The sequence below is a fragment of the Fukomys damarensis genome, unplaced genomic scaffold (genome assembly GCF_012274545.1).
Source record: "Fukomys damarensis isolate Sample0158 unplaced genomic scaffold, DMR_v1.0_HiC HiC_scaffold_36, whole genome shotgun sequence".
In the NCBI taxonomy this organism is placed as follows: Eukaryota; Metazoa; Chordata; class Mammalia; order Rodentia; family Bathyergidae; genus Fukomys; species Fukomys damarensis.
The window spans coordinates 25,897,721-25,922,827 of record NW_022900948.1 but is presented as its reverse complement, the minus strand read 5'-3'; the positions used below and the strand labels follow the sequence as shown (position 1 = coordinate 25,922,827).

The 25,107-nt window shown below is 38.8% G+C and overlaps 3 protein-coding genes across 9 annotated transcripts in view; 2 read left to right on the top strand and 1 right to left on the bottom strand.

Annotated features, from left to right (window-relative positions):
• Ctnnal1 (catenin alpha like 1) overlaps positions 1 to 1,195 on the top strand; it is a 61,259-nt gene extending 60,064 nt beyond the window's left edge. Inside the window, exons 18-19 of the mRNA XM_010639457.2 lie at positions 160 to 243; positions 351 to 1,195. Coding sequence (XP_010637759.1) covers positions 160 to 243; positions 351 to 407 — 141 coding nt within the window. The 3' untranslated portion in view covers positions 408 to 1,195. The remainder of the gene's footprint in view (positions 1 to 159; positions 244 to 350) is intronic.
• Positions 1,196 to 2,712: 1,517 nt separating this feature from the next.
• Abitram (actin binding transcription modulator) lies at positions 2,713 to 7,358 on the bottom strand. Its single transcript, XM_010639282.3, has 6 exons — positions 7,196 to 7,358; positions 6,147 to 6,198; positions 5,381 to 5,510; positions 3,372 to 3,448; positions 3,181 to 3,250; positions 2,713 to 3,086 (listed from the first exon to the last, which is right to left on the bottom strand). Exons 1-6 carry the CDS (start codon positions 7,272 to 7,274, stop codon positions 2,949 to 2,951), a joined length of 546 nt encoding a protein of 181 aa, XP_010637584.1. The 5' UTR covers positions 7,275 to 7,358; the 3' UTR covers positions 2,713 to 2,948.
• The window catches only part of Elp1 (elongator complex protein 1), a 61,646-nt gene continuing 43,806 nt past the window's right edge, over positions 7,268 to 25,107 (top strand). Inside the window, exons 1-8 of one of the 7 annotated variants that reach the window (XM_010639289.3) lie at positions 7,268 to 7,657; positions 11,225 to 11,387; positions 13,582 to 13,734; positions 14,988 to 15,069; positions 16,062 to 16,142; positions 19,619 to 19,704; positions 23,399 to 23,495; positions 23,847 to 23,937. In XM_010639289.3, coding sequence (XP_010637591.1) covers positions 11,238 to 11,387; positions 13,582 to 13,734; positions 14,988 to 15,069; positions 16,062 to 16,142; positions 19,619 to 19,704; positions 23,399 to 23,495; positions 23,847 to 23,937 — 740 coding nt within the window. In that variant the 5' untranslated portion in view covers positions 7,268 to 7,657; positions 11,225 to 11,237. Of the gene's footprint in view, positions 7,831 to 11,182; positions 11,388 to 13,581; positions 13,735 to 14,987; positions 15,070 to 16,061; positions 16,143 to 19,618; positions 19,705 to 23,398; positions 23,496 to 23,846; positions 23,938 to 25,107 lie in introns of all 7 variants that reach the window. The other 6 variants (XM_010639288.3, XM_010639287.3, XM_010639286.3 and 3 more) reach the window with 6 other exon arrangements.

Sequence of the window (25,107 nt, the reverse complement as noted above, 5' to 3'; positions counted from 1 at the left end):
CGTCTGGGTTTGAATTCCTCTCATGCACATATATCTTTACCTTTGAAGATCTCTTGAGTGCCATGATGGAGAAATCAACCATTCAAAAACTAAATAAATGGTAAAGTTTGTTGAAGTGCCACTTTTAGAGTATGATTTGCATGCTTTCTGTTACTGTAGGTTGAGAAGTGTATTACAAAGACAAGATCCATGATGGCTCTGTTGGTTCAACTGCTCTCACTTTGTTATAAACTGCTGAAGAAGGTGAGGTAGCTTTTCTATTTTAAACTATTAGCATAAAGATAAAGTTACTAATCTTGTCTTTTTTTCTTAAAAGCAAAGCAGGAACTAATTGTTTTAACTCTTTCCAGCTTCAGATGGAAAACAGCAGATGGGTCTCAGTTACAAATAAAGACACTGGACAGTAAAATTTGAGAAGCTTTTGGGGCCAGACCTCTGGAACATCATGTGGCACAACTGGCATTTTAAAAAAGCAAACAATATTTTATATTTTCAGAAATTGAAGTTTTATAAAGAAAACTGCTTAATTTTCTGATCTTCAGAATGTGAAGCTGTCAACTAGTAAATGCCATAGTAGTTACTAGAATTCTAATTGCAGTGAGATTTTAAAATGGAACATTGCACTAATAATGTTCTTTAAAAGATAAACCAAATATCCCGTCTTAAGGACAACTGAATCCAAAGAAGCTACTTTGAATGTGCTCAACTCTGGCATAGTATATCTTAACTACCTTATTTAAGCTTATCATTTTAGAAAACTAATACAGCAAAAAAATACATAGTAGTTTGAATGCAAGGTTTTTCTTAAACCTGTGGACTCTTCAACCCCTCTGCCCACATGACAAGAGGTCCTCAGATCCCATTAGCAATAATCCATGCCAGTACCAATGCTGTTTTCTAGCAAACATTTCGTGTACAGTGGGTTGCCTGTGAAGCTCTGTGTCACTCCCCTCCTGTCTAAAGCAAGATAATGGAATTCACTCTACAGAATCCTGAAGCAACTTTTGAAGAAAAGATGGCTTTCTGGTTCTAGCTCTATAATAGCTGGCTAATCAGTCCTAAGTACTAGAATACTAAGCCTTTCTTACTGGCTTAAAAAACTTTTGAACTCTCCTCAGTATTGATGAATGGAATGGCAAATAAAGACAGAATGTTGAAATCAAGGAGCTGTTTAAATTCTAGATGATATATTTTATATATGTGGCATTGGAATGTTCACTATAAAATAAATAAAACATCTTTAGTCTTTTAAACTGTATGGTTTAAAGCTTTTTTGGTATTGTGGGATGAGGTTTTGATTGAAGAATATGGTTTACAGGTTTTCTCCTTATGGTATGTTTACTCTGTTCTAGAATCATGTCAGTGTGTGTATCCTAATACTTTGAAATTCATCTTGAAATCAGTCATGTCAATCAGTTGCCAAATGGCAGTGGAAATGTTAGCTGGTCTAATGATCATTTTGTGAGTCACCCATAAAATCAGTGTTGATAAAAGGTCCCGTAAAGAATAATGATACTACCAGTTAGATAATCAATGTTTTATTGTCTTTGGGAAGAAATTAGATACACACAACTTGGTTAATGACCTTTATAAAATACTTCTTTGAACTGTCAAAATCATCAAGCATGATTTTTATTCTGACATCAAAATACTCTTTTACAGAATAAAAATATTAGAATGATGTGGTGTTATATGTAAAATAGATACAGTTTCTTTTACTATACTATCGTTTTGTATGACAACTTCAAGAATTACTGCTACCTGAAGTGATCTACTGGTTTGTACTTATATTTTCAGGTCAGCACCATTGTGTTTAGTTTGATCTGTCATGTATGGTGCGTGATATTTAGGGAACAGTCATCCGGACGTTTGGACTATAAGAAGTTTCTCTTGTGAACCAAAAGTAATTTTTTACGTTTTACTTGCAAAAGTGCACATGCAGATGGGAAGGGATAACATGATTTGAACAGTGTAGGACGATAAGGGACTAAAGGAGTTTATACACTAAATAATTTCTTATGCCTGAAACTGTTTTAGGTAAAAACAAGAATATTTAAATATATGTATGTTTTGTTCTCTTTAAGGGAAAAAAAGATTTAAAGTTCTTTTAGTTGAAATTCAATGTACTTAAGTATGTAATCATAGCCATATGTTGTTTTTCTCTAGTTTAAATGATGTGATCTTCTTTGTTCTGTTCCAACGCATCTGTACCTTGGAGTGACCTTCTCCAGTAATTTCTTTGCTAGAAGTTAACTGTATGTAGAACGTATGCGACTGAGTGACTAGAATTATTTGCAGGAACCAGCTTAACCCTGCATTATAATACCTGCATTTGCTAGAAAAGCCTTTTTTTTTTTTTTCAAAGCATTTTCATGTATTTCTCATTAACAAGTCAGTATTACAGTTCTCCTTTGAGAGAGGAAGGCTGTCCTATTGACCTAAACAGGAGACAGTGTACACACTACATTCCTGCCTCTTAGCCACAACCTATAGGGAGAGGAGCTGAGGTAGAAGTAACAATGGACTTTTCAACATTGTCACACTGAAGCAGATTGGGTAAGAAAGGCCACTTAGCTTTCTTTTCCCCTGCAGTACTGGAGTTTGAACCCAGTGTGCTGTGGTAAACCTCCACCCCTTTTTATTTAGAGACAGAGTCTAGCTAGTTGCCCAGGCTGGCCTCCAACTTGTGATCCTCCTGCCTCAACCTCGGAAGAAGCTGGGATTATAGGCATGCACCACTGTGCCTGACTAAGGTGTGTTTGTTTTTAATTAGAAAATAGCCCTTATTTGCCAACTGTGGTCTTCTTATATAAGACAAAGGGGGAAACTAGGTTGAATGAAGGAGTCCTCCTCTCCTGCTGATGGCTGGGTGTGAAGTGTTTCACGCGTCCTGGTTCTCTAGTGCATTCACTGATGGCTTAAGTCAGGTAAGCTAAGAACCTCAATCCTCATGAAGTACCTGTTGTGCCATCACTGCGTTTCTCCACGACTTCTTCATACTGTTTTTGTGTCAGTAAACCTTCTGTTATACTTTTACTTTCCGCAAATTTGGGTAACACAACTGCAATGTAGCCTTCAGTGGATGGCTGGAAAAGAAACAGACCAGTAAATACTATCAAATGATTAAAAAATCTGAAAAAAGGTACAGGATGGAATCGTACTTTGTGCCCTCTCTTTTACCTTTTCTTGAAGAATAGATGGCTTATGGAGAATGTTTTCATTTACTTCTATCAACCGTCCTCTAACACAGCTATTTGAAAAGAATTGTTTTTAAGAAAAAAAATTATTTTTACAGGAATTTTTCCTTAGTGAATATGGACATTTGAGGTTAAGGTACTATTTTCCTGAATGGTGGCTAAAAAGTTACTTACCTGGAAATGGTATATTCTTCCCCATCTGAACAGTAAATCTTACACAAAGGTGCAAGTTCTGTTAGAAACTGTGCCCCCTGGGTAACAGAAAGGAAGAAATAATTGATACACATTTCCATTTACCTTTGAGAGATAACCATCACTATTAAAATAGGATCTATTCCTGGAACTGGTGTCTTAAAATGATACATGAAAATTGTTCCTATGTTCGAATACATACAAGTGATATATACTAGGTAACACCCTAGGTTATAGAAAAAACAGCTGAGTAATGAGTTTAGTTATAGACTAGTAATATATTCTTTCAACTGTAAATGAGAAGCTAGATATAGCTAGTTATACAGATTTCAAACCACGAAAATTTACCAAAAGCAATAATGTAAAACTTAGGGTATAACAGTTCTGTACAAAATTTCCCTAAGGTTCCTAATTTTATATTCTGTTCCTATCTTCAGAAAAGGAACTTCTTTATTTGGGTCAATCACTAAGTTTTTTTGAAGAACAGATGTTTTTCTCATGAGAAAAAAGACACCCTTTGGGGAAAATATGGGAAATAGCAAAGAGTTAAGTAGCAAAATAAGAATTCATCCATTATCCTGTAACCCATCAGTACATTTTGATGCATACACCTGTTTGACTATTATGGTATGTCTACTGTTTCTGTGCTCCACTAGATGGGTACATTTGGGAAGGTGCTGGCAAGCACCTACAAGGAGGCTCATGAGAGCTGAGGCAGACATGTTTTTATGCACTGCCCTGTTCTTTTCCAGGAATTTTCCTGTAGTCAACCTAGGTATTTGCAGTTAAATTCCTATTCTTTGACTTCTGCATTTGCCACTCAAAACATTATGGGATGGTATTCAGATATTACTACCTTGGCTTCATTCTTCTGCATCTGGTACTTACTCAAAATACTAGAATCAGGGTGACTCCCTGCTTTGGGAAGGAAGGAGAAGGGATTTGTCTCAGCTCATCTACAGCTGGATTTCTGTTAAAATAGTATAGGAGATGATTACAGGATCAGGAAACTGAGGAAGATCACAAGTTGGAGGCCAACTTGAACAACTTAGTGAGGTCCTATCTCAGGCTGGTTTGGGGTGTACCCTTAAGTGCTCCCTGGGTTCAATCCCCAATACCACCAAAAAGAAAAAAATAAACCCACAAAATGTTTTGAATTCTTTTTTTCAATCACCCAGTTTGGGAGGCTAAAGAACTGGCAGTTCTGAGATTCCATCAAAACTCTGTGTGGTAGACACAATATGTAGATCCCTTCCTATACTTTCTAAGTGAGGAGAGTCAGTAAAAGGCACATAATTAGGGTCTCTTGGAATAGCATTATTAATAGAAAGTCTTAGGATGAACTCAGTAAAGGATGAAAATCACCCACAGGAATTTTCCCAACCCACTGAGTTTGTTGGGACACTTAATATGTAACCAAACTGACCTTCATGTAATACCTTCTTTTGATAACATGTCCTCTTTCCTGGAATTGTACAGGGTAAAGAGAACATTTTGTGTAACTGACCATTGTGTGGAAGTAGGTGTGGGTAAACTATTAGAGTGGCAATGTTTTAGTTTTAGAAGAGCAGGAATAAATGCCCCATATTTTCTCAGATTCATATTCTTAGAATGCTTCTTTTTTAAAAAATTAATATGTGAAAATATATGGTAAAAAATAGTCGCCTAAATTTTATAGAACTCGAGATAACAGGTTAGTAAAACCAGAAAAAATGTATTAGAGTTCTCCTTTCAAAGGCCTGCTTTCCTCTTCCTTCATCCTGAGTGTGGTGCAGACGCTAATATGACAGATATTATACCTTGTGAAGTATCTCTCTCTCTCTCTTTTTTTTTTTTTTTTTTTTTTTTTGCCTAAGAATGTCTTTAGGGTTAAAGTACAATTAAAATCAGTACCTGAAACATACACAAACCTGTTGAGCATACATTACTCATCTTAAATCAAATAAATATGGAGGACTTTAGTAGATAATCACAGAATTACACATACATACCCGCTTAAATTTCCCAGAAACCTTGTTCTGAAGTCTGCTACAGTTGGTGCTGATCTGATAGGAAATACTTTTAATTGTTTTTCCACTTTTAAGCACTGGATGAGATTCTGCCAATGTGATGACACATATTCTACAAGGAGAAAAAAAAATTGATCCTGTGTTACTGATTGGTAAAAAAAAATTTTGTTTTTTTTGGTGGTACGGGGGGCGGGGATCAAGACCTTGTGCTTGTGAGGCACTACAGCCCAGAATCCTTTTTCCTGTAACACAATATTCCTATTGCTACAAGAATACCTGAACTGACATTTGTTTAGTCAAACTATCATCTCTTTTTCCTTTGAAGCCTAACTAGCACAGGGAATATAGTAAGAGAAGAACGTGAGATTGATGTTGAAAGAGTACCGGAGGCCTTCAGGTAGCACTGGGCTATAGGACAGAAGTAAAGCATGCCAGTGTGTACAGGATACCACATAGGTATCTACTCTAGCCTCTCCTGGGGCTCTGGCAGTTCAGTGGTTAGGTACAAACTGGCTATTTCGGCAGCAGTTGACTGAGGATGTCCTGCATCTGGACGGTTGGATAGTCAGTTTACTTGTTCAGAGTGGTTAGGCACTCATTCCTGCCAAGTAATCTCCTGTAATAAAACCATTTCAACGGAATGGTAGATAATTTAATGAATGTTCATTTAATGAAGTTTTGTTTGAGACGACAGAAACTAAATATCAGGAGAAAAAAGGCGATACTATGAAATTGCTAATTTGCTTACCGGTTAGAGTGTTGTAGTATACAATGGTCCTCACCAGGTTTCCCTTTGACATCTAGAATAATAAATGAGTGTTGGTTGTTGAATCAATATGTACAACTATGAGGTACTTTCTTTGATTCATAGAATTATGAAGATCAGGCTCATCCTGAGATCACTGGTATCCCTTCGTTACTTGAAAACCAAAGGCTTACTATGAAATATTTGAACCGACCTGACTCAGAATTATTCATTCAACATTAAGGTGACCGAGTCCTTGCTGCGTCTTGCTTTATCCTTACTGTAAAATGAGAGTATTATTTATATTAGAAAAAAGCGATTAGTCCTGCTTTTTTAATATTTTTGATGTTTTCCAGGACTGTGCTGATGTTAGTACGGAAAAACGTAAAATACTCTGGGAAATCTCTCAGTCTTGGGCGAACCAGGATTGTTGGTTACCCTAAATGTGGCTAACAGAAAATATGCTACAATATTCGAAAATAATAGTAACAACCACTATTATCCCTGAGAGGAAGGGAGAAAGTAGGGGTTTGAGGAATCTCCAACGATGCGCCTACCATTGCTATTTTTGACAGACAAAAGAGTACAAGAATGTCTACTAAATGGCGAATGGACAATGCCGGCGGGTTTCCCTTTAAGTAAAATTAAACTGTACTTTTTCGTGTGTCTACCTGAAAGGCAAACTTTCCACTGTCTCTGTCGATATTTAAAATGGCTAGTCCCTATAGGATTTAGCCCCTAATATCCCTCCACGCACTCAAGGATGGTCACAGGTCCGCGTGTGTGTGCATCTGCGTGCATCTCAGTTTAGGCTCGTTTTTTCCCTGAAAGCAACGTACAAAGGACCTCACACGCCACTCTCCAACCCCAGAGGGCGTCCTGCTGTTTCAAGCCTTTAAATCTTTGCAAATGCCAGTCTTCTCGACTAAAGAGAAACACCGAGCAAGCTTCCTTCTGATGTGAGGAGGAAGCGCCGGGAAGGTGGCTTTTGATGTCTAGTCCTGGTGCATCAGCCAATGCGGCCAAGCAGACCGCCACCATTCCACACTTACCAGCTTTGTACCAGCGAGTGAAATAACGATCCACTAGCGAAGGCACCACGGGCTCCGCGGGCGCTGGCTCGGTATCCATGGAGATCTCCTGCGCCACCCTTCGGGCCCTCCAGGACCCGAGCGCTTCCGCTCTGCCTGGCTGACTGCGAGAATGGCCTTCCGGCGCGCGGCTGGCGTCGTACGCACGCGCACGGCTCCCTGGCTCAGGCTCCGCCCACCTCCACTGATGACTACGCTTTGGGGTTCGGTGGCAAAGTAAAGGTTCAAATACAATAGGGAGAGCGAAAGACGGAGGGACAGGAGAGGGCAATCAGCGCAGTCCCTCTACCTCCACACGGCCAGGGCTCCAGGAAAGGCCATTGCGATTGTCTCGGGAACCGGCCACGCCCTGCTCTGCGTGACGTCACGGCCGCGCCTGCTCGCTCCTGCGCCTCAGTGGCTCCGATTCCCTCCGTGGCTCTGGTGTGTGTTCCCGCATGTCCAAGGCCTCTGGGCCCGGAATCCAGTGAATTCTGTGAGCGCTCTGGAGCCTCGGACAGAGAGGCGCGTTCTCAGTCTTGGACTGGCTTCCTGAGTACGGCTGGGTGTGACGGGAAGGCGGGGGCAGACGCTGGGGGGACCGCGGCGCAGCTTTGGTGAGCGTTAGTGTGACCCACCCTGAGCTGGGTCATGTGACCGGGCCCGGTCCGCGCAGAGGTGTCCGGGTGCAGGGGATCCCGAGGCTCCTCTGCCTGCTGCCGGGCAGAGTAGAGTGCTGGTGTGGAGCACTTCATCCCTCCAACCTTAAATCCTTTCTGCAGACTTGTCACCAGCTCCACCCGTGACTATTAGGGGGTGCTGTGGGGCACTGCACCCCCCACGGATGAAGTGCTGCTTCTCCAGCTGCGCTTAACCCAGCCTCCGAATTCCTTGCAGGGCTTAGATAATATGGCTGAAGGCGAATTAATTAATCTCGGGGATCCAGTGCAGAATTCCCCTATATATTGATAGCTACGGAAATGACCAGCAAAAAAATGCGAAGACGGTTTTTAAATGGGGAAAATTCCAGGTCCCAAAATAGGATGACTGACTTTGGTGGAAGAAGAACAAGTTCTTTGTATTTGAGGTTGCATTTGATAGTGTTGAGAAAAGCTTGTGATAACATCGGGAGATAATGTGGATTTAGTGTTCAGTTTAGACTCAGTTTCGTCAGGGCTAGGCGTTTATTCTGTCTGATCACCACATTAGTGCTCTGCTTGGTACTTGTCATGGACATGATGATTAGCCTAGAGATGGACTGATCAAGAGCGAGGGAAGAAAATGAAGGAGGTGCCAGAAAATTAAATGATCCAGGCGTGAACAGTGATGTGGAGGACCTTTAGTGCATGTAAGGGCTGAGGTAAGATGAATCAGAAGAAGCAGGACAGTTGGAGATTGCAGATGTCAAAGGAAGAATATTAACAGGCCGAGGTCCAGGGGAGTTTGGAAGATATTTTACTATTGAAAGGAATGGAGACAATCTTTCTCTGAGCAGTTAAGGGAGTAAAGCTGATAGGTCTGAAAATTGAGAGAAGTTAGTTTTCAGGCTAATGCCTTTAGGGTGCAAGAGAAATTAATGAGCTCATCTTGGCTGGTTAATGAATTTAAAGACTCGGTTATTTGAGAATTCAAGTTTTTTTTTTATGTTTGTCTGTCGGGGTCCTTTCAGAAAAGTAGAAACCACACAGTACTTCAACAGGATTTAATATGAAGAATTGGTTATTTAACTGATGGAAGAACAAAAAGTGAAAGGAGGATTGAAATAACAAGAGAAACTGAAAGCAGCTACAAAATATAGCTAGGGTTGGGGCACAAAACAAGGGAAGGTGTTGGATTATCAGAGCCTAAACCTTGGAGGAAAGGCACTGTACAGCTGGGACTCACATTTTAGGGGTTGGCACTCAGGAGTTGAGAAGAGGAGACCCACAAGGCTAGATTTTAGATGTTTTGTGTGGTTACTGTTTGAATGATACTCCTGCCACTGGAAATTGGGGTGATGAGGGTGCTCATGGAAGCACGAGAGACTGAAAATGAGGGCCTTTGATAGGCCCACTGGTGGGGTGACAGTGATGGGATCGGCAAGATAATGGAAGCGAGTGAGTCCTCTCCTTTTGCTTTTACCCTCCTACAGTCTTACTCTGGGATCTATGGATCCCAGGGCTGCACAGGTTGTTGGTGAATAGAATTCAAATTCCCAGGGAGGGAAATGGAAGTTAATCAGTGCCACAGTGACAGCATATGCTATGGTTTGAATGTGTCCTCCGAAGTTTATATGTTGGAAATTTAATCTTCAGTGTGACAGTGTTGGAATGGGGCCTTTAAGAGTTGACAGTATGATTATTACCATGGTGAGAAACCACCTAGGAAATTAAGACAGCTGGCCCTCTGTCTGCATCCTTTGCTACTCACTCTTGCTTACTCCCCTTGCCATGCATTTTACCACTTCAAATCTGCCTTTCAGTTATGTCAGACGAAAGATGTAATGTTTGTATATTTGAAAAACTCAAGCTGTATATGTTGAATTAGATATAAATTAAAAATTTGCATAGTTAGTATAGTTTGGTTCAAATTTTCAGAAGTTCTTAAATATGTCACCAAAACTAGTAAAATTATTGTTTATCTTGATTCTTTTACTGTCACCTTATATGATCTTGCCTTCCTCTTGTTTTATTTTTGAGGCAGAGTCTTGCTGTGTAGTCCAGGATAGCTCTGAACAGTGATTCTCCTGCCTCAGCCTCTAAATTACTGGGATTACAAGCATACCCACCACGTGCCCAGCCTCTTAACCCATATTATGTTGTATCATTACGATTATACTTGACATTATTTTCTTTGTACTGTAAGGATTATTGACTCATCATTGTTCTCTGCCGAGATGAGAGAATTTATCCTGTATTAGTTTGATTGACAGTAAGGTCACTGTGGCCTGTGTAATTGCCACCCCAAAATATGTTAGGGACTTCCATCATAAACCTGAAGCAATCAGAATATAAATATGTAACACAATAGTATGTTTTTTCCTACTCAGGTAATTATCTGCATTAAAAAATAAGACTCCATTTTGCCAGACCAAAGTATATGTCCTATTTAACATTCTTTTCTCACCTTTTCTATTGTATAAAATCCTGGCCAGGAAAAGGAAGTAGTGATGTCAGGTCATCAGTCATCTCAGAATATTGGACATCATTTTGAAGCAAACTATTTCACAGTATCTTTTCCTTTTGAGAATAGTAAATGCTTTTATTTTTATTTTTGATTTCAGTTTGTTTGGTATCAGGATTCGAACTTGGGCCCTTAGTGCTTGCGAGGCAGGTGGTGGAACCACTGGGCCAAGTCCCCAGCCCTTTGATTTCAGTTTTATGAATGTACTGTATAAAGCTAGTTCTTAATAAATGTACTTCGTAGATTCTGAAGTCATTTGTTTCCAGACTTCCATCAACTGCCAGCATGTGGGTATTTTTGTATAGTTCAAATTAATGTTTTGTTTTTCTTGTGATTTTATGTATCTGTCAATTTATAAATATACCCTGATATTTAAAAAAAAGATTTCTATTCATTTTGTTCTTTTCAACTTTCTTCAAGAATAACTGATAATAAATTTTTTTTGCACAGAAACCTCTGAAGTTGAGAATCTTGCCTCTCCTGCATAGTGAAAGCATAAAATACATTCTAAAACTCCCAGGGTTTTTGTTTTGTATTGTTTTTGTTTTTGTACTGGGGATTGAGCTCAGGACTTTGCTCTTGTGAGGCAGGCAGCAGCACCACTGAGCTAAATTCTAGGCCCTAGAACTCCCATTTTGTAATCACAGCTTATAGCAGACTGCTGCCACACATCTGCATGTGGGTATGTATTGCAATAATTAGGTTTTTTCTTGCTTATTCTAGTTACTATTTTTCTACCCCATGAGTTATTCTATATGATATGGCTATTCTATATTCATCACTATTAAGTTGTCCTTTCTCTTTTAGGCATTAATGGTTCATTGAGGGAAATTTGTACCTTTCTCTCAGGAATTGCTTCATCATGCGAAATCTAAAGTTGCTTCGGACTCTGGAGTTCAAGGATATTCAAGCATCAGGGAAACCTCAGTGCTTCTCACTCCGAACTGAACAGAATACTGTGCTCATTGGTTCAGAATGTGGACTGATAGAAGTAGATCCTGTCACAAGAGAAGTAAGTTATTGATGGAGATGCTAGCCCTTGGTATGATCCTTGACTTGTTTTCTTCCAAATTTCCTTCTCCCGGGCAGTCTTCCTTTATGCCTTAATGAATTTGTATTTTTCTGAACATTTGCTTTGCTTATTATAAGATTATTATTATATAAGCCTCCCAGTGCTTGGATTACAGGCATGTACCAGCATGTCTGGCACTTGTTTTTGTTAAAGATGTGAGAGTTGAAATATTTCTCAAATGAAGTTTGGGCGATCCAAGATGGCTAGAAAGTAATGATAGGAATTGGATGAAGTAACCTATCACTAGTGAACTACAGTGCTGGTGAGATGTGTAAGAAGTTATAAAGAGCTCTGATGGGCTATTTGGGTGAAACACAGTGTAGTGAACTTCAGGATTTTTGTCTTTAAGTTATGGAAGGCAGAAGAGCTGAAAAGTCATGTCAGCAATCATATGAGTCACTGAAGAGGCAGGACTGTGACATGTGCCTCAAGCACGGCACAGAGGCCCTCCTTTCTCTCAGCCAGTACTCCATGGCTGACTTCATAGGGTTGTGTCCACTGGAGATAGAATACCTCCAAAATTGAGAATCTTCTTTACAGAATCATCTCATTTTTCCAACTGAAAAACTACGGGCAAGCTGATGAAGATTGTAGGTATATGCTGGAAGAAGGACTGGCCAAGGGTAAGGGTGTCTTGGGCCAGGCTCTCCTGCATGCATCTGAAAGGAAAGCTCCAACTTGTATCCTCCATACTTGCCAAGTTTCTTAACAAGAGAGTCCCTGAGTGGGGTGGTAACAAAAGATTGGACAAAACTAAAAGCACTTCTTATAGAAACAGAGACAGCAACTAGTAAAGTCCTCTCTGATTATTATGTGGAAGACTTAGATGAGAGGCCTTGTAAAGTGGTTAGCATTTCCTCCCACCACCAAGAAAATCACAAGCAGTGAGGAATATACTTTTTGTAAGATTTTGGAGCAAGGAATCTGTACCTATGGTGCCCATTGTACTTCAGCACATTCCCAGAAAAACTAGCAGAATGGCAGAAAATATAAGCTTCACAGTTGATAAAACTGAAACAGCAAATTGAGAATAAACAGCTCTCAGGCAGTTACATGGAAACCTTGATAGAATAATGGATGAATTCTTTATCTCCTGAGAAAGTGCATGGTGAAGTATAAGGAATAAAGATAGAGCATAATACTGACTTGTCTGTTACTGTCAACACCAAAGAATCTCATCAGATGTGGACTTTTGCTCTCATTTGTAAGCCTCCAAGAACGCTATATCATGTAGCTTTATGATGCTCATCATCCTCATTTTAGTATTGTTGCAATATCTTCTTGAGACAGTGCAACCCAGGTATCACAAGAAGTCCCAGAAAACTGTCAAGAATGGATAGGAGAAAAGATGGCCCAAAGTGCATTAGATTGTTATGTGTATAAAGTTAGAATAGCATTTAAACACAGAAATATTTGTAACTTTTTGCCAAACCGTAATTTTTGACTTTGGATTGGAACCAGTGGTCATATAAAAAGTAATAAATGATGCAGTTTCTACAGAAGATCTTGAACACCTGATGCATGCAAAACAACAGCTAGGAACCACAGTTAAGGACTGAGGTTCTTTTAAGACTTGTAGATTTTTAACCCAATGAAACTACTGATTTGGAGAAGAACCTTCTTATCAGATACCAAATTCCTGTCTGTTGACCAACTATTTACCCAGTCCGTTTCAGACAAATCATTGAAAGATGAAGCTGCCCAGGCCATGGAGTGTGAACCTATTATGCCTCTAGCATTAGCAACTAAATGCATTTTTGTTTTGGCTGGTGATCACTTGCAGCTCAGTCCATTTGTTTACAGTGAATTTGCCAGGGAGAGAAACCTTTACGTTTAGTTACTTGATCAACTTTATGAGTATTACTCTGCCAAATTTCCATGTAGTATCCTTCTATGTGAGATCTACCACTTCCATGAAGCTATCATCAGTTATATCTCTGACCTTTTCTGTGAGGGGAAACTGATGGCCAGTGGAAAGCAATCAAATGAAAGTTTGGTTTTTAATCTTAAAAAAAAAAAAAATTGAAAGCTTTTACGTTATTACAAGAAGCATTTGAAATATGTTATTTTTGGAAATATGATTGTTCTTAAAGTAGAATAGGTTAACTTGCTTATGTGTTTGTTTTGGTTAAAGGTGAAAAATGAAATTTCTTTGGTGGCAGAAAGCTTTCTTCCAGAGGATGGAAGTGGCTGCATTGTTGGTATTCAAGACTTGCTAGATCAGGAGTCTGTGTGTGTGGCCACAGCCTCTGGAGATGTTATACTTTGCAATCTCATCACACACCAGGTAAGTAGATGAATCTGATGAGGAGAGTCTTAAGCATTCTCAACCAAGTTACTTGTGTTGAGGTTTTCAAATCTATAGCCATAACATTTAAACTTTATAAATTATAATCTCCATATTATATATTTCTTTATAAAAAAATTTTGGCATGGCTGTAAGTGTATTTCATGATTTTTTTAAAACCTCAGTTTTGTCTATTATACCTGTTAATTAGACCAATTGGGACATTCCAAATTAGAATTTAAAAAATAAATAAACACTGTCCATTATGTAGTGTATGTTATATGGTATCTGCAGGTAATAATCTTTATTTCTGGATTGTAATCTTTGTTTCTCAATTTAGAAAGTGTTAGAAATGTTTATATGGCTTAAGTTTTCTGTTAGGAATGCTGATTAGCTGTTTAGATTCCCTGAACTATATAAGCATAAAAGTAAGCACTATCTTTTCAAGCATATTTTAAGACAATTAACAGATGGGGCTGAAACTCTTATACTCTAAATATGGCACCTTCACTTTTAATCATTATTCTGTTTACTACATTAATAAACTTTAGTCATTTTTTGGTGAGAAGTATGAGAATGATTCATGTATAACTTTTCTAATACTTAAGAAATAGATATTTACTTTCAAAACATTTTGTAGAACTTTTTTCCTGGTTACTAAACTCATCCAGTTCACCTATCTCCACTTAATGGTGCTGATCCTGACCTTTTGTGTCTTTTCAGTTGTCTACAAGACAGGGTTCACATTCCTTTTGTGCTTTATAACACCTTTAACTATCTGTTCCCCAGATTCCCTTTCAGCTTCATCCCTCCCTCATTTCTATGTACATGTATACCTTAGGGGCAAGTTGCATGCAGCTGATTTTTAACACTCTGTTTTTGTGCTTCGACACTGTTTTTCCTACTGATCTTTTTCTTTCCTGGCTCTATTTTCACTTTTCAAGATGTCTTCACAAAAAAACTTCCTTAGACTCTCCAAGCTCCTTGTTATTCCCTGTTGAGACCCACTGAAGACTTCATTTATAACCCTAATCCTGCTGTAAAACTCGTGGTTTTATCTCCCTCATGAGACAGGCCGGGAAGAATGGGGTACCTATTCTAAGACATGTGCCTAATGACCTACTTGATCCCTGTTACTGAAGACGTGTTTGTTGGATAACTTTACCTCTCTGCATGTCTTTTTGATTAAGGCCATAGTAAATCTTTACTGAGATATTGTCCTGAACTTCCCTTTTGAATTTTCTTGGTGACAGCTGGAATGTGTTGGGAGCGTGGCCAGTGGCATCTCTGTCATGAGCTGGAGTCCTGACCAAGAGCTGGTGCTCCTTGCCACAGGTAAGCTTGTCACTGGTGCCTGTCTGGCTTTTTATAAAACTTTTACTCTTTTTATTTTCTTTTCAATACCAGGGATCGAACTCAGCACTTTGCACTTACATGGTGCCTGCCACTGAGCTAAATCCCCAGCCTAAAACTTTACTCTTAATGTCTTATGGGGTACTCAAGCTTCAAAAGATTTCCTTGAACAGTGATACTAGCATTATAATGTAGAATATGCTTTTTCTGATTTAAATTTTACCTCTGTATATAAAGTTGTTTGATGTAACTTTTCCAGTTTTGGGGAATGGAAAACAAGTCATAAAACTTAATGAGGCTGCTAAGCCCACAATTGTAGTTTTAAAATGTTACTGTATTTATCTTAACCTGCTCTTAGACTGAGAATTATTATGTAAACGAATTCTACCAATGTTTCTTGTATTCTTTTTTTTTTTTTTCTTCTGAGAGTCTCTTCATTCCATATGAGTTCAGTAAACCAGCACCACTGCAGAGATGCATATTTACGCTCAGATTTTTTTTTTTTTCTGGTTTGATTTGGTTTTTGGCTTTTTGGACAGGGTCTCACTATGTAGTTTAGGCTGGCCTTGAACTCACTGTGGAGCCCAGGATTGCCTCAAACTCAAAGTGATCCTCCTTCCTCAGCTTCCCGGGTGCTAGGATTATATAGGTGTACACCACTATACCTGACAAAGATGCATATTTGAAAAGATGTCTTAGAAACTAGGACTGTTGATTTAGTGGGGGAGGAGTATGTGAACTTTTTTAGTGTTCAGCTTTTCACACATAAATAGCTGAGAATAAGGACCAGATGACTTACCTACGCAAAGCTTTTTTTTTTTTTTTAGGTCAAAACATTTTGTTTGTAATTCAGTGTGTCTTTTTTTGCCTTCACTGTGGTTCTAAGGCTTGTAGTACTGTAGATTCTTATGGAATGGCAAATGTGTTAAATTACTACTTATTTTCACAGTCATTCTTATTTGTTCCTCTCTAAGGTCAGCAGACTCTGATTATGATGACAAAAGACTTTGAACCAATCATGGAGCAGACAGTCCACCAGGATGATTTTGGAGAAAGTAAGTACAGCTTTGGAACATTTTGTGACCTAAAGTTCATCCTTGGCTTTGGTCATTTCTTTGTGCTTTAATATCTATGTCAAGCCCAAAGGACTGGTGAAGTTTAAGTCCCCATTTATTAATTTTTATATATCCTAATTCTTTAAGTCCAATCAGATCTTAAAAGGCATAGTTCTGACACTTCTCCAGATCAGAAGGTTAGCTTTATCAGTAACCTGGGGAATAAAAACCTGTGCTCAAAGGCACCTAGATAGTTTTTTGGCCTAAATATGGGGAAAGTTTTATGTTGGATTGTAATACTGGAATAAGAACATTACTAGAGTACAGTTTTGAGGAGAAGGAAACAAGAAGATTGAAATAGAGGGCTGATTTTTGTTCCTATTAACTAAATTGACTGCACTTTCCTAGGAACAATTAGATTGTTTTCTTGTGAAGATTTAGCAAAGGTTATTTGGGTATGAAGGCTGTGCGAATATTGAAATAGGAGGAGAGATGAGATGCTTATTGAGCATAAGCTGTGGCTAACTGGAAGACATTGTAGGTGACTTAATTAAAGAGAAGGATTACAGGAGAAGGTAGTGCAGCTTTTCCTAAGATCTAACCTTTTGCCTTCTTGTTTCACCAACTCTGAAATAATTCAGAAAACTGCTGTTTAAAATAAAGCATTCAAAAATATGTTCAGAGATGTCTTTTTTATGTTGGTACTATAAACTCATTAGTGTGTTTGTTTGGTGCTATTGAAAATTCAAAAATGGTCAAGCTTTTCCTTTAAGGAGTTGCAAAAATACAATAATAAGAGGATGTGAAGGTATTAGAATAAGATAAGGGAAGGGAAGAAATAACTGGAGAGAGAAGATTCCAGAGGAAGCTGACTCGGCTCAACCAGTGTTAAGTAAATGAGGGCTGCTCATTTACTATATAAATGCTTCATATTTCATTTTTCTTACAGGCTAAGGATGAAATTGTTGACTTTTGTCATCAAAGGAAATTAGAATGTATTAGATGACATAAAGCCCTCCCCAAACTAAGGGTATTATAAATTCTTCCAAGTCACTGCTGTATACAATATGGAAGATAGATCTCTTAGTCACTTTTTCTATGCTGGGACGAAATAACTGATGCCCACAATTTAAAGAAAGAGGTTTATTTTGATTCAAGTTTTAGAAGTTTCAATCTAGGTTGACAAGTTTGAATACAGAAACAGCATGGTGGAAAGGCCTGCTGTGGAGGAATGCTTCTTACATCATGGTGGTCATGAAGCAGAGAACAAAGGGATAAGCTGGGAAGGAAATACACTCTTTGAGATCTTGCCTCCAGTAACCCCTCTGTTCTGGCCAGACCCTACCTCCTAAAATTACATTCAACTATAGTAGTGCCCCCATAATCCAGTTACCTTAAAAAAGCCCTGTCCCTAAGCACATCAGTGTTTTGGGGGTCATTCTTGATCTAAACCATAATATTCTGCTCTGGCCTCTAGAAGTCTTTTTATGCAAAATCTGTTTAGTCCATCTCTTAAGACTCTCCAAAGTTTTAACAGTTCCAGCATTGTTGAAGAATCCAAATTCAAAGACCCCCTCTTTGAACTTAGGAGTGAGCCCTTGTAAAAATAAAAATGTTTAACACTGCTGATGTATAATGTCGCAGGATAAACATTTCCATTCTAGAAGGTAGCAGTAGGGGGATAGAAAGGTATGGGACAAAAACCAAGACCAAAACCCAGCAGTGCAATCCAAAACAAGACTGAACCTCAGCAGAGTGGGGTCTTGCTGATTCCTGACATTCTTTCAGTTCAACTTTCCTATTGTTCTCATGCAAAGTACTTGGCCTTTCTGCAGGCTTGAACCAGTACATGCATGACTGCCCCATCAGGCAGCTTATACCATTGGTGGTATAAATGGATCTAATCACTTTTATTAGTCTTTTTGCTAATAAAACTAATAAGTTTATAAATGGACCAAATCTAGTTAGTTGCTTAAAGTTGAATAATTACTGTACAACTATAAGAATACTGTTTATACTAAATTTTGAAATTATTACAATAACCAACAGATTTATTTCATTAAATTAGAAAAACTTTATATTCATGAAGTTTATCAGCAATTCTCTAAATTTTAATATGGTAATCTCGCAGGTACCCCATTGCTGATATATAATACACATTTACAACTGCTGTACAACAAATTAACTATATTATAATTTTTCTACACCAATTTAATGTTTTCCTTAAAGAACTCTAATATGATGATACCTGGTATGCTAAATCAGTACCTTTCTTTGCATTGTTCTAATAAAACCCCCCTGAGAAAAAGTACAACCTACCCATGGGGACAGTCATCCATGTACCACTGGTGGTTCAAGCCAGCATAAACAATTGAATTCAAATTAGAGCTGCCCAGCAATGATGCATATGAATTACAGTCCTGTTGTAAATGTGTTATGCTGATCTTTTTAGCAGCTACTCTCTTCACGGTCTCAACTTTATTGGGTTTCCTTTCTGATGAAATTGTACCCTTTTAAATAATTTAACTCTGTTAAACAATTTGCTTCTTATTTTTACTATAGATCTTGCTAAAAGCAGCAAACAGTACCCATGCTATAAGCATGTACCTTGAGCTGCTCTGAAATTCCCTCAGCCAGATTAGTTTGCTGCCCTTAATCTCAGTTTTCCATAAATTCTCAGGACTTGAGCATAATGAAGACAAATTTTCTGCTGGAGCATAATATACATGATCTCAAGTACAACTGCCTTGTTCCTTGCTTAAACCTCCTAAATCTATCATTTATCAACTGCATATTTTTGAGTATTCTGGTCTTGTAAACTCTAATTAAATCTTCCATCAAGTTTGGCTTATAGCATTCTAGAGCTTTAAGAAAAGCTAGATGCTATCATCTCCAAACTTTCCAAATTCCTTCTGCAAGTCAGTTCTAAAGGCTTCTAAACCCCATGATTAAGTAACCACATCAATGACCCTACTCTTGGTACCAAAATATTAGTTACTTTCCTTATCACTGCGAAAACTTAAAGGAGGAGAGAGTAATTTTGGCTTATGTTTTACAGTCTATGTTCAGCTACCTTGAAGGCAGAAATGCTGTGGCATAAAGGCTGGACAGAGAAAAGCAGCTCATGTTGTTGCGGTAAAGGAGCCAGGGAAGAAAACAGACCCTTCTAGGTCTTGCCCCCAGTGACCTACCTCCAGCCTGGCCCAGAACCTTTAGCTCTGAATGTTTATGGGGATTAACTCACGGATGAATAGAGCACTCCCATTATCCAGTCACCTTCCAGACACATAAGATTTGGGGTGACATTTCAGATCCAAACCATAACGAAAGGTTTTTCAAATATTGACTGTTGGGTCTTAAAGGATCCAAATAATTGTCAGTAACTAACTTTACAAAGAATAGCGGTGAAACTGGTTTTATTTCATTTTGTTCAGCTTATTGATTGTCATGAATATTTTCAATAAATTGTTCTTCAGGCAAGTTTGTCACTGTTGGATGGGGTAAGAAGGAGACACAATTCCATGGATCAGAAGGCAGGCAAGCAGCCTTTCAGATGCAAATGGTAAGGTTGGTTTGATGGATAGAAAACCCTGATGAAACAAATGGAAGTTTTGCCACTCACCAGAAATGCCTAGGTGACCAGTTAAGAGGCCAGTAATGGACAGATCTCTCTGCTTAGTAAAACTGTAGCTGTTTAGAGCCCTCAGGGAATGAGTAACCTTATAAGCATCCTTTTTAAGTGTCAAGAAGAAACAGAACCAGGCCGGGGATTTAGCTCAGTGGTGCTGCTGCCTGATTTGCAAGTGCAAGGTCCTGAGTTCCATCACTGGTACCAAAAAAAAAAAGAAAGAAAAAGATCACCCAGTTTAGAAGATAAATCATCAAAATTAGAAATGCAACACCCTGGGTAATTTTTCCTCGTCTTTCCAGAGAGAGCTACTGTCCCTCAGTAATGGTTGATCATTTACATGAAGTATTCATATTTTTTTCCTTCAGATACAGGTATTGTTCTTTTTTTTTTACTTTTTTTTCTGATTGATTGTCTTTCTTTTGGGTAATATTGGTGTCTTGTCTGCCCAAGATGATGCTTTTCAATCTTCTAATGGAATTGATTGTGTTTATGTATATTATAATGCCCATAATAGACAAATCTGTAAAAGAAGGTAGATTAATGAGCGCCTAGGACTGGCAGTTGGGGGTGTAGGGTGGAAAGTGAAAGGGGTCTCGAGCCCCCTTTGGGTGCCCCTTGCCCAATTATGTCACTCACGCACCGAGAGGTCTGGCACGAGATTTTTATTATAGGGAGGCGAGCGGGAGGCAGGAAGGCAGAGAGCGAGAGAGCGAGAGAGCGAGAGGAGGAAATACTGGGATATTTATAGGGCAGGCAACGGAAGATCCTTCCTTGGGAGAAGCGGTCTTTGTTATCCTATGGCAAGCCAGGCTGTCTTTTGAATTTCGCGCTTTATAATTTCGGCGGGATAAAGGACTCAGAGTCAGGAAAGAACCCGGAAATAAGATATAAAGTGGCTGGGGGAGGGTTATATTTTAACATGTGCGATCTCCTAACAGAAAGAACTGCAAATGAGTATGAAATTTCTTCTTGAGATGATGAAAATGTTCAGAATTTAGATTATGGTGATGATTACTCCGATCTGAAAATACAGTTTAAAAACATTGAATCCTACACAGTACTTCATTGAGTAAACCTTATGATGTATAAGTTATATCCCAATAAATTTGTTGTGAATAGTATTTTTTTTTTGGTATCGGGTATCGAACTCGGATCCTTGTGCTTGCGAGGCAGGTGGTAGAACCAGTGAGCTAAATCCCTGGTCCTACGAATAGTATTTTAAGGGACCCTATAATAGTATCTAAAATAAGGCAGTTTGCCATACTCTGGAGTGGACGTTTTACTCCTGGTACCCATGACAGTGAAAGTTGTCCACTAGAGCCATCATTATGTTTTATTAATAAAATGATTCAGGTAATGGAGAAAATCAGAATGCTTCTGCTATCTAATGTCCTGTCCAGCAGACTACTCTAGGGTTGATTTTTTCCTAAAGGCTCTCCAGAGCTTGGTCTTAAGTTGGAAGTTCACAGTTCCCTTTGGAAAATGAAACAAAAATCCATAGATTATGCCAGTGCACTGGCACATGCTTGTAATTACAACTATTCTGGAGGATGGGGTGAGCATGTAGTGAGACCCTGTCTCAAAAAGAAGTAAGTCTATGAATTAATCAGATGCAAATACTGATGGGAATGGTTTGGATTTTAAGTTGTATGAGTCTAGCACTCTGGTTATTACCTGTCTGTGCTCTTCTAGTGCCTGGTAATACTGATTTTAGAGGTTACAATTGTATGTGTTTTCCTAGTCTCTTCTAAAATTCGCCAGGTCTGGTGGCATCTATAATTCTAGCATTGGGAGGCTGAGGCAGGAGGATCGCTGCAATTTTGGGGCTATGTAGTGAGCCTCTGTCTCAAAAAACAAAAACAAAACGTATTGATCATTGCTTTCAATTATATCATTTATTGAGTACTTATATGTGTCAGGCTCTGTTAGATAATAAATACATAGCAGGAAACACAGTCCCTACCACAATAGTGTGCATTCTATTTGCGTACACAAACATTGAACTAATGTCATAGTATAATATGCCAGATAGTGAAAAATGCCATGGAAGAAGGGAAATCGGAATAAGGACTGCCAGACTACACTAGTGAGGCAGTCAGAGATGGGCACACTAAGAAGGTGCTATGTGATTATGTACCCAAAGGAAATGAGGGGATGAGTCCTTGAATAGCCAAGAAGGAATATTCCAGTCAGGGGGATCTGCCAGGACTAAAGACCTTGAAGTTGTTTTTTTCTTGGGGGTGGAGGGAACGGCAAGGGTACCATTGTATTGGAGAAGAGAGAATGAGAGAATATGAAGTCAGTGATAAGGCAGTATACTCGCGGCTCAGTGGTAAGACTTCTGCTTTTACTCCAGCTGACAGAGGGAATCATTGAAGAATTTTCACAGCAGCAAGATCTGATTTGTGTTTTCAGTGAATCATTTTGGCATTTGTTTGGTGGGTTAAGAACTGTGAAGGGAGAGAATGGAGAGGTGGTGAAAAGTGGTTTAACTCAGGATACATTTTGAAGGAAGAGTTAATAGGATTTATTAATACAGGTCAGAAGTAGGTAAGAGAAAGGGGAAGTGGGACTCATACCAAGGTTTGTGCCCCAGCAGTTGGAAGCACAATTATATGTAGAAATATCCATGTACTATCTTTCTAGGATAGGTGAACTTATAATATACCCTGCTTGCCATATTTTTTTGTCCTTTTGTTATTTCAGCCCTTTACCCGTCACTAGTAGAAGTTTATGTTCTTTTCTATAGAACAGTTTCATTGAGAGGGAATCTTGTTAGGCTTCTCCTGTGCTTCCTGTTACTGAAACTAGAATTGGCAGCATTCTGCTTAGGCTGTCACTGGAATTCTCAGGTGGTCCTTTGTTTTCCGCCTGGAGAATTGGCTGCTGCCTTTCAAGGCCCCCAGATTGTAATGTAAAATGTAGTGGAGACCTTTATTCTCCTGTTCTGTGGAATGCAGAATGTCTTCGTCCTTGTTTGCTCCTGCTTGCTATTCTGCCATACTCAGCTTCCTCTCATCATCTCCTTCACACTCAGCTGTATCCCCAACCCTTTTATTTTTAGCTAGGGTCTTATTAAGTTACCCAGGCTGGTCTTGAACTTGTGATTCTCCTGCTTCAATCTCCCAAAGGGCTATTACAATGTGGACTGTCATGTCCAGCCGTCCCATCTTTACACTGCTGTGCCTTATGAAGCGTACATAATAATGATATCACGGCCGGGGATTTAGCTCAGTGCTGCTGCCTCCTGCCTTACAAGCCCAAAGGCCTAAGTTTGATGTTCGGTACCAGAAAGAAAGCATAATAATGATACCACTATCAAATTTAAGTGAACATTTATTTTCTTATATAGTTTCCCAATAAGTTTCTTAGCTCAATATATTTAGTATCTAGATCTGTAGCTCTTTTAATGCCAAAGAAAGATTTTTGTTTGACATTCTTTTTTCTTAGTGATTTCTGGCTGTAAGAGCTCCTTAGATAAGACTTCATGATGATTCTTTATGAAACTGGCTTTCTAGGTAGGTTCAGTTTCAAAGAAAAGATATGTATTTAATGGCTGAGGCTTGTTTGGTTCTGGGCTCTCAAGGTTTCCCAAGTTACATTAGTCTTTCTTTCCTCTCTTTAGCATGAGTCTGCTTTACCCTGGGATGACCATAGAACACAAGTTACCTGGCGTGGTGATGGACAGTTTTTTGCTGTGAGTGTTGTTTGTCCAGAAACAGGTATGGAAATAAATTGCAATTGCAGTTTTTTGGTTTTTTTTTTTAAAGACTAGTTAAAGTTCTGGAAAGTTTTTTGGAGTTTTTTGTTTTTCCTCTGAATAAAGTAATAATTACACAGAGGAGATAAAGATGTGTTATTTTAGATGATAAATAAATTTAAAATTAAGAATTATGAATTTTTAGTGGTCCTCTGGTCCAGCTTCCCATTTGGTAAATACAAATTTTTAACAAGATTAATCTGATTGACTTTGTAAATTCATGACAATTTCATTTGTAAGGAAAGTGCTTGAAAAGCTGTGATTTCACAGTATATGTTATGTTTTAAGTACATTTGATTTACCTCCTGCACAGGAGCTCGGAAGGTCAGAGTATGGAACCGGGAATTTGCTTTGCATTCTACCAGTGAGCCTGTGGCAGGTCTGGGACCAGCCCTAGCCTGGAAGTAAGTGGGAGAGGAAACCTTGGGACTTCTTCCTTGGAATAAGGAGGGGCAATTGAATATGGATGTTTATATAACACAGGATGTTTACTTTGCTTCCTTTGACTATTTCCCTCCCTGTCTCCTTCCCTTCCTTTCTTTCCTTCTTTTTCTGGAATATGACTTCAGTTTGAATTGTAGCTTCTGGGCTTCACAGATCTCATCACTCTAAGGTCTCACACATTTTGCATTCCTAATTCTTTTTTTGTACTCGGGATTGAACTCAGGACCTTGTGCTTGTGAGGCAGTTGGCAGCACCACTGAGCTAAATCCCCAGCCCTGCATTCCTAATTCTTGAAAAGTTAGGGGTAAGCAGGGCCTCTGGTGCTGTTGTGGAAGACAGAAAAAGGTCTTATGAGGAAAATCCTAGTCTGTATGGCTCTGTGGGACAAATGAAACTTGGGTGAGAACTAGGAAAAGAGCTTTCTTCCTTTGTACAGATTCACACTGCAGGGCATCTACTTGCTGAGGAATTGACAGAATTTGGGCTCTCTCCTTCCATTCAGCTCCTTGGCCTAGTATTATGGTACACATCACAACTCTGTTGTCATGTGTGGCTGTACAGATAAATACCTCCTATTTTAGCTTTTGTTGCATGCAAATCTACTAGATATTTGGGATTCAGACATCTTATTTTCCACCAGTATTCTAGTGGCATCAGATGTTAGAGGAAGAGGAGAAATGTGTTTGAATTAAAATTCTAGACACAAGCCAGATGTGGTGGTGCAAGCCTGTAATCTCAGCTCTTGTGAGGCTGAGGCAGAGGATCATTGTGAGTTTGAGGACAACCTGGGCTACATAATGAGTTCAAGGCCATCCTGAACTATACAGTGAGACCCTGTCTCAAAAACCAAATAAATTTTAGATATAAATATGAATAAGATAAAGCAATTGAAATGTTTTCCATGGATAGAAAGTCCTAAAAAGTACCTGACTCAATATGAAATTTTTGCTGAAGTTAAGTAATAATTGAAGGAGAAATCATGTTTTTTAGGATATTATACTTGGGATTGTTTCAAAAATTTACTGGTTTTAAAACATGTCATCCAAGTGCAGTTTAAGGCTATAAGGCTTTGTGGGCAAGTGGAGCCTTTGCACAAAGGAGGAAAAACACTTTCCTCTGAGCCATGCTGC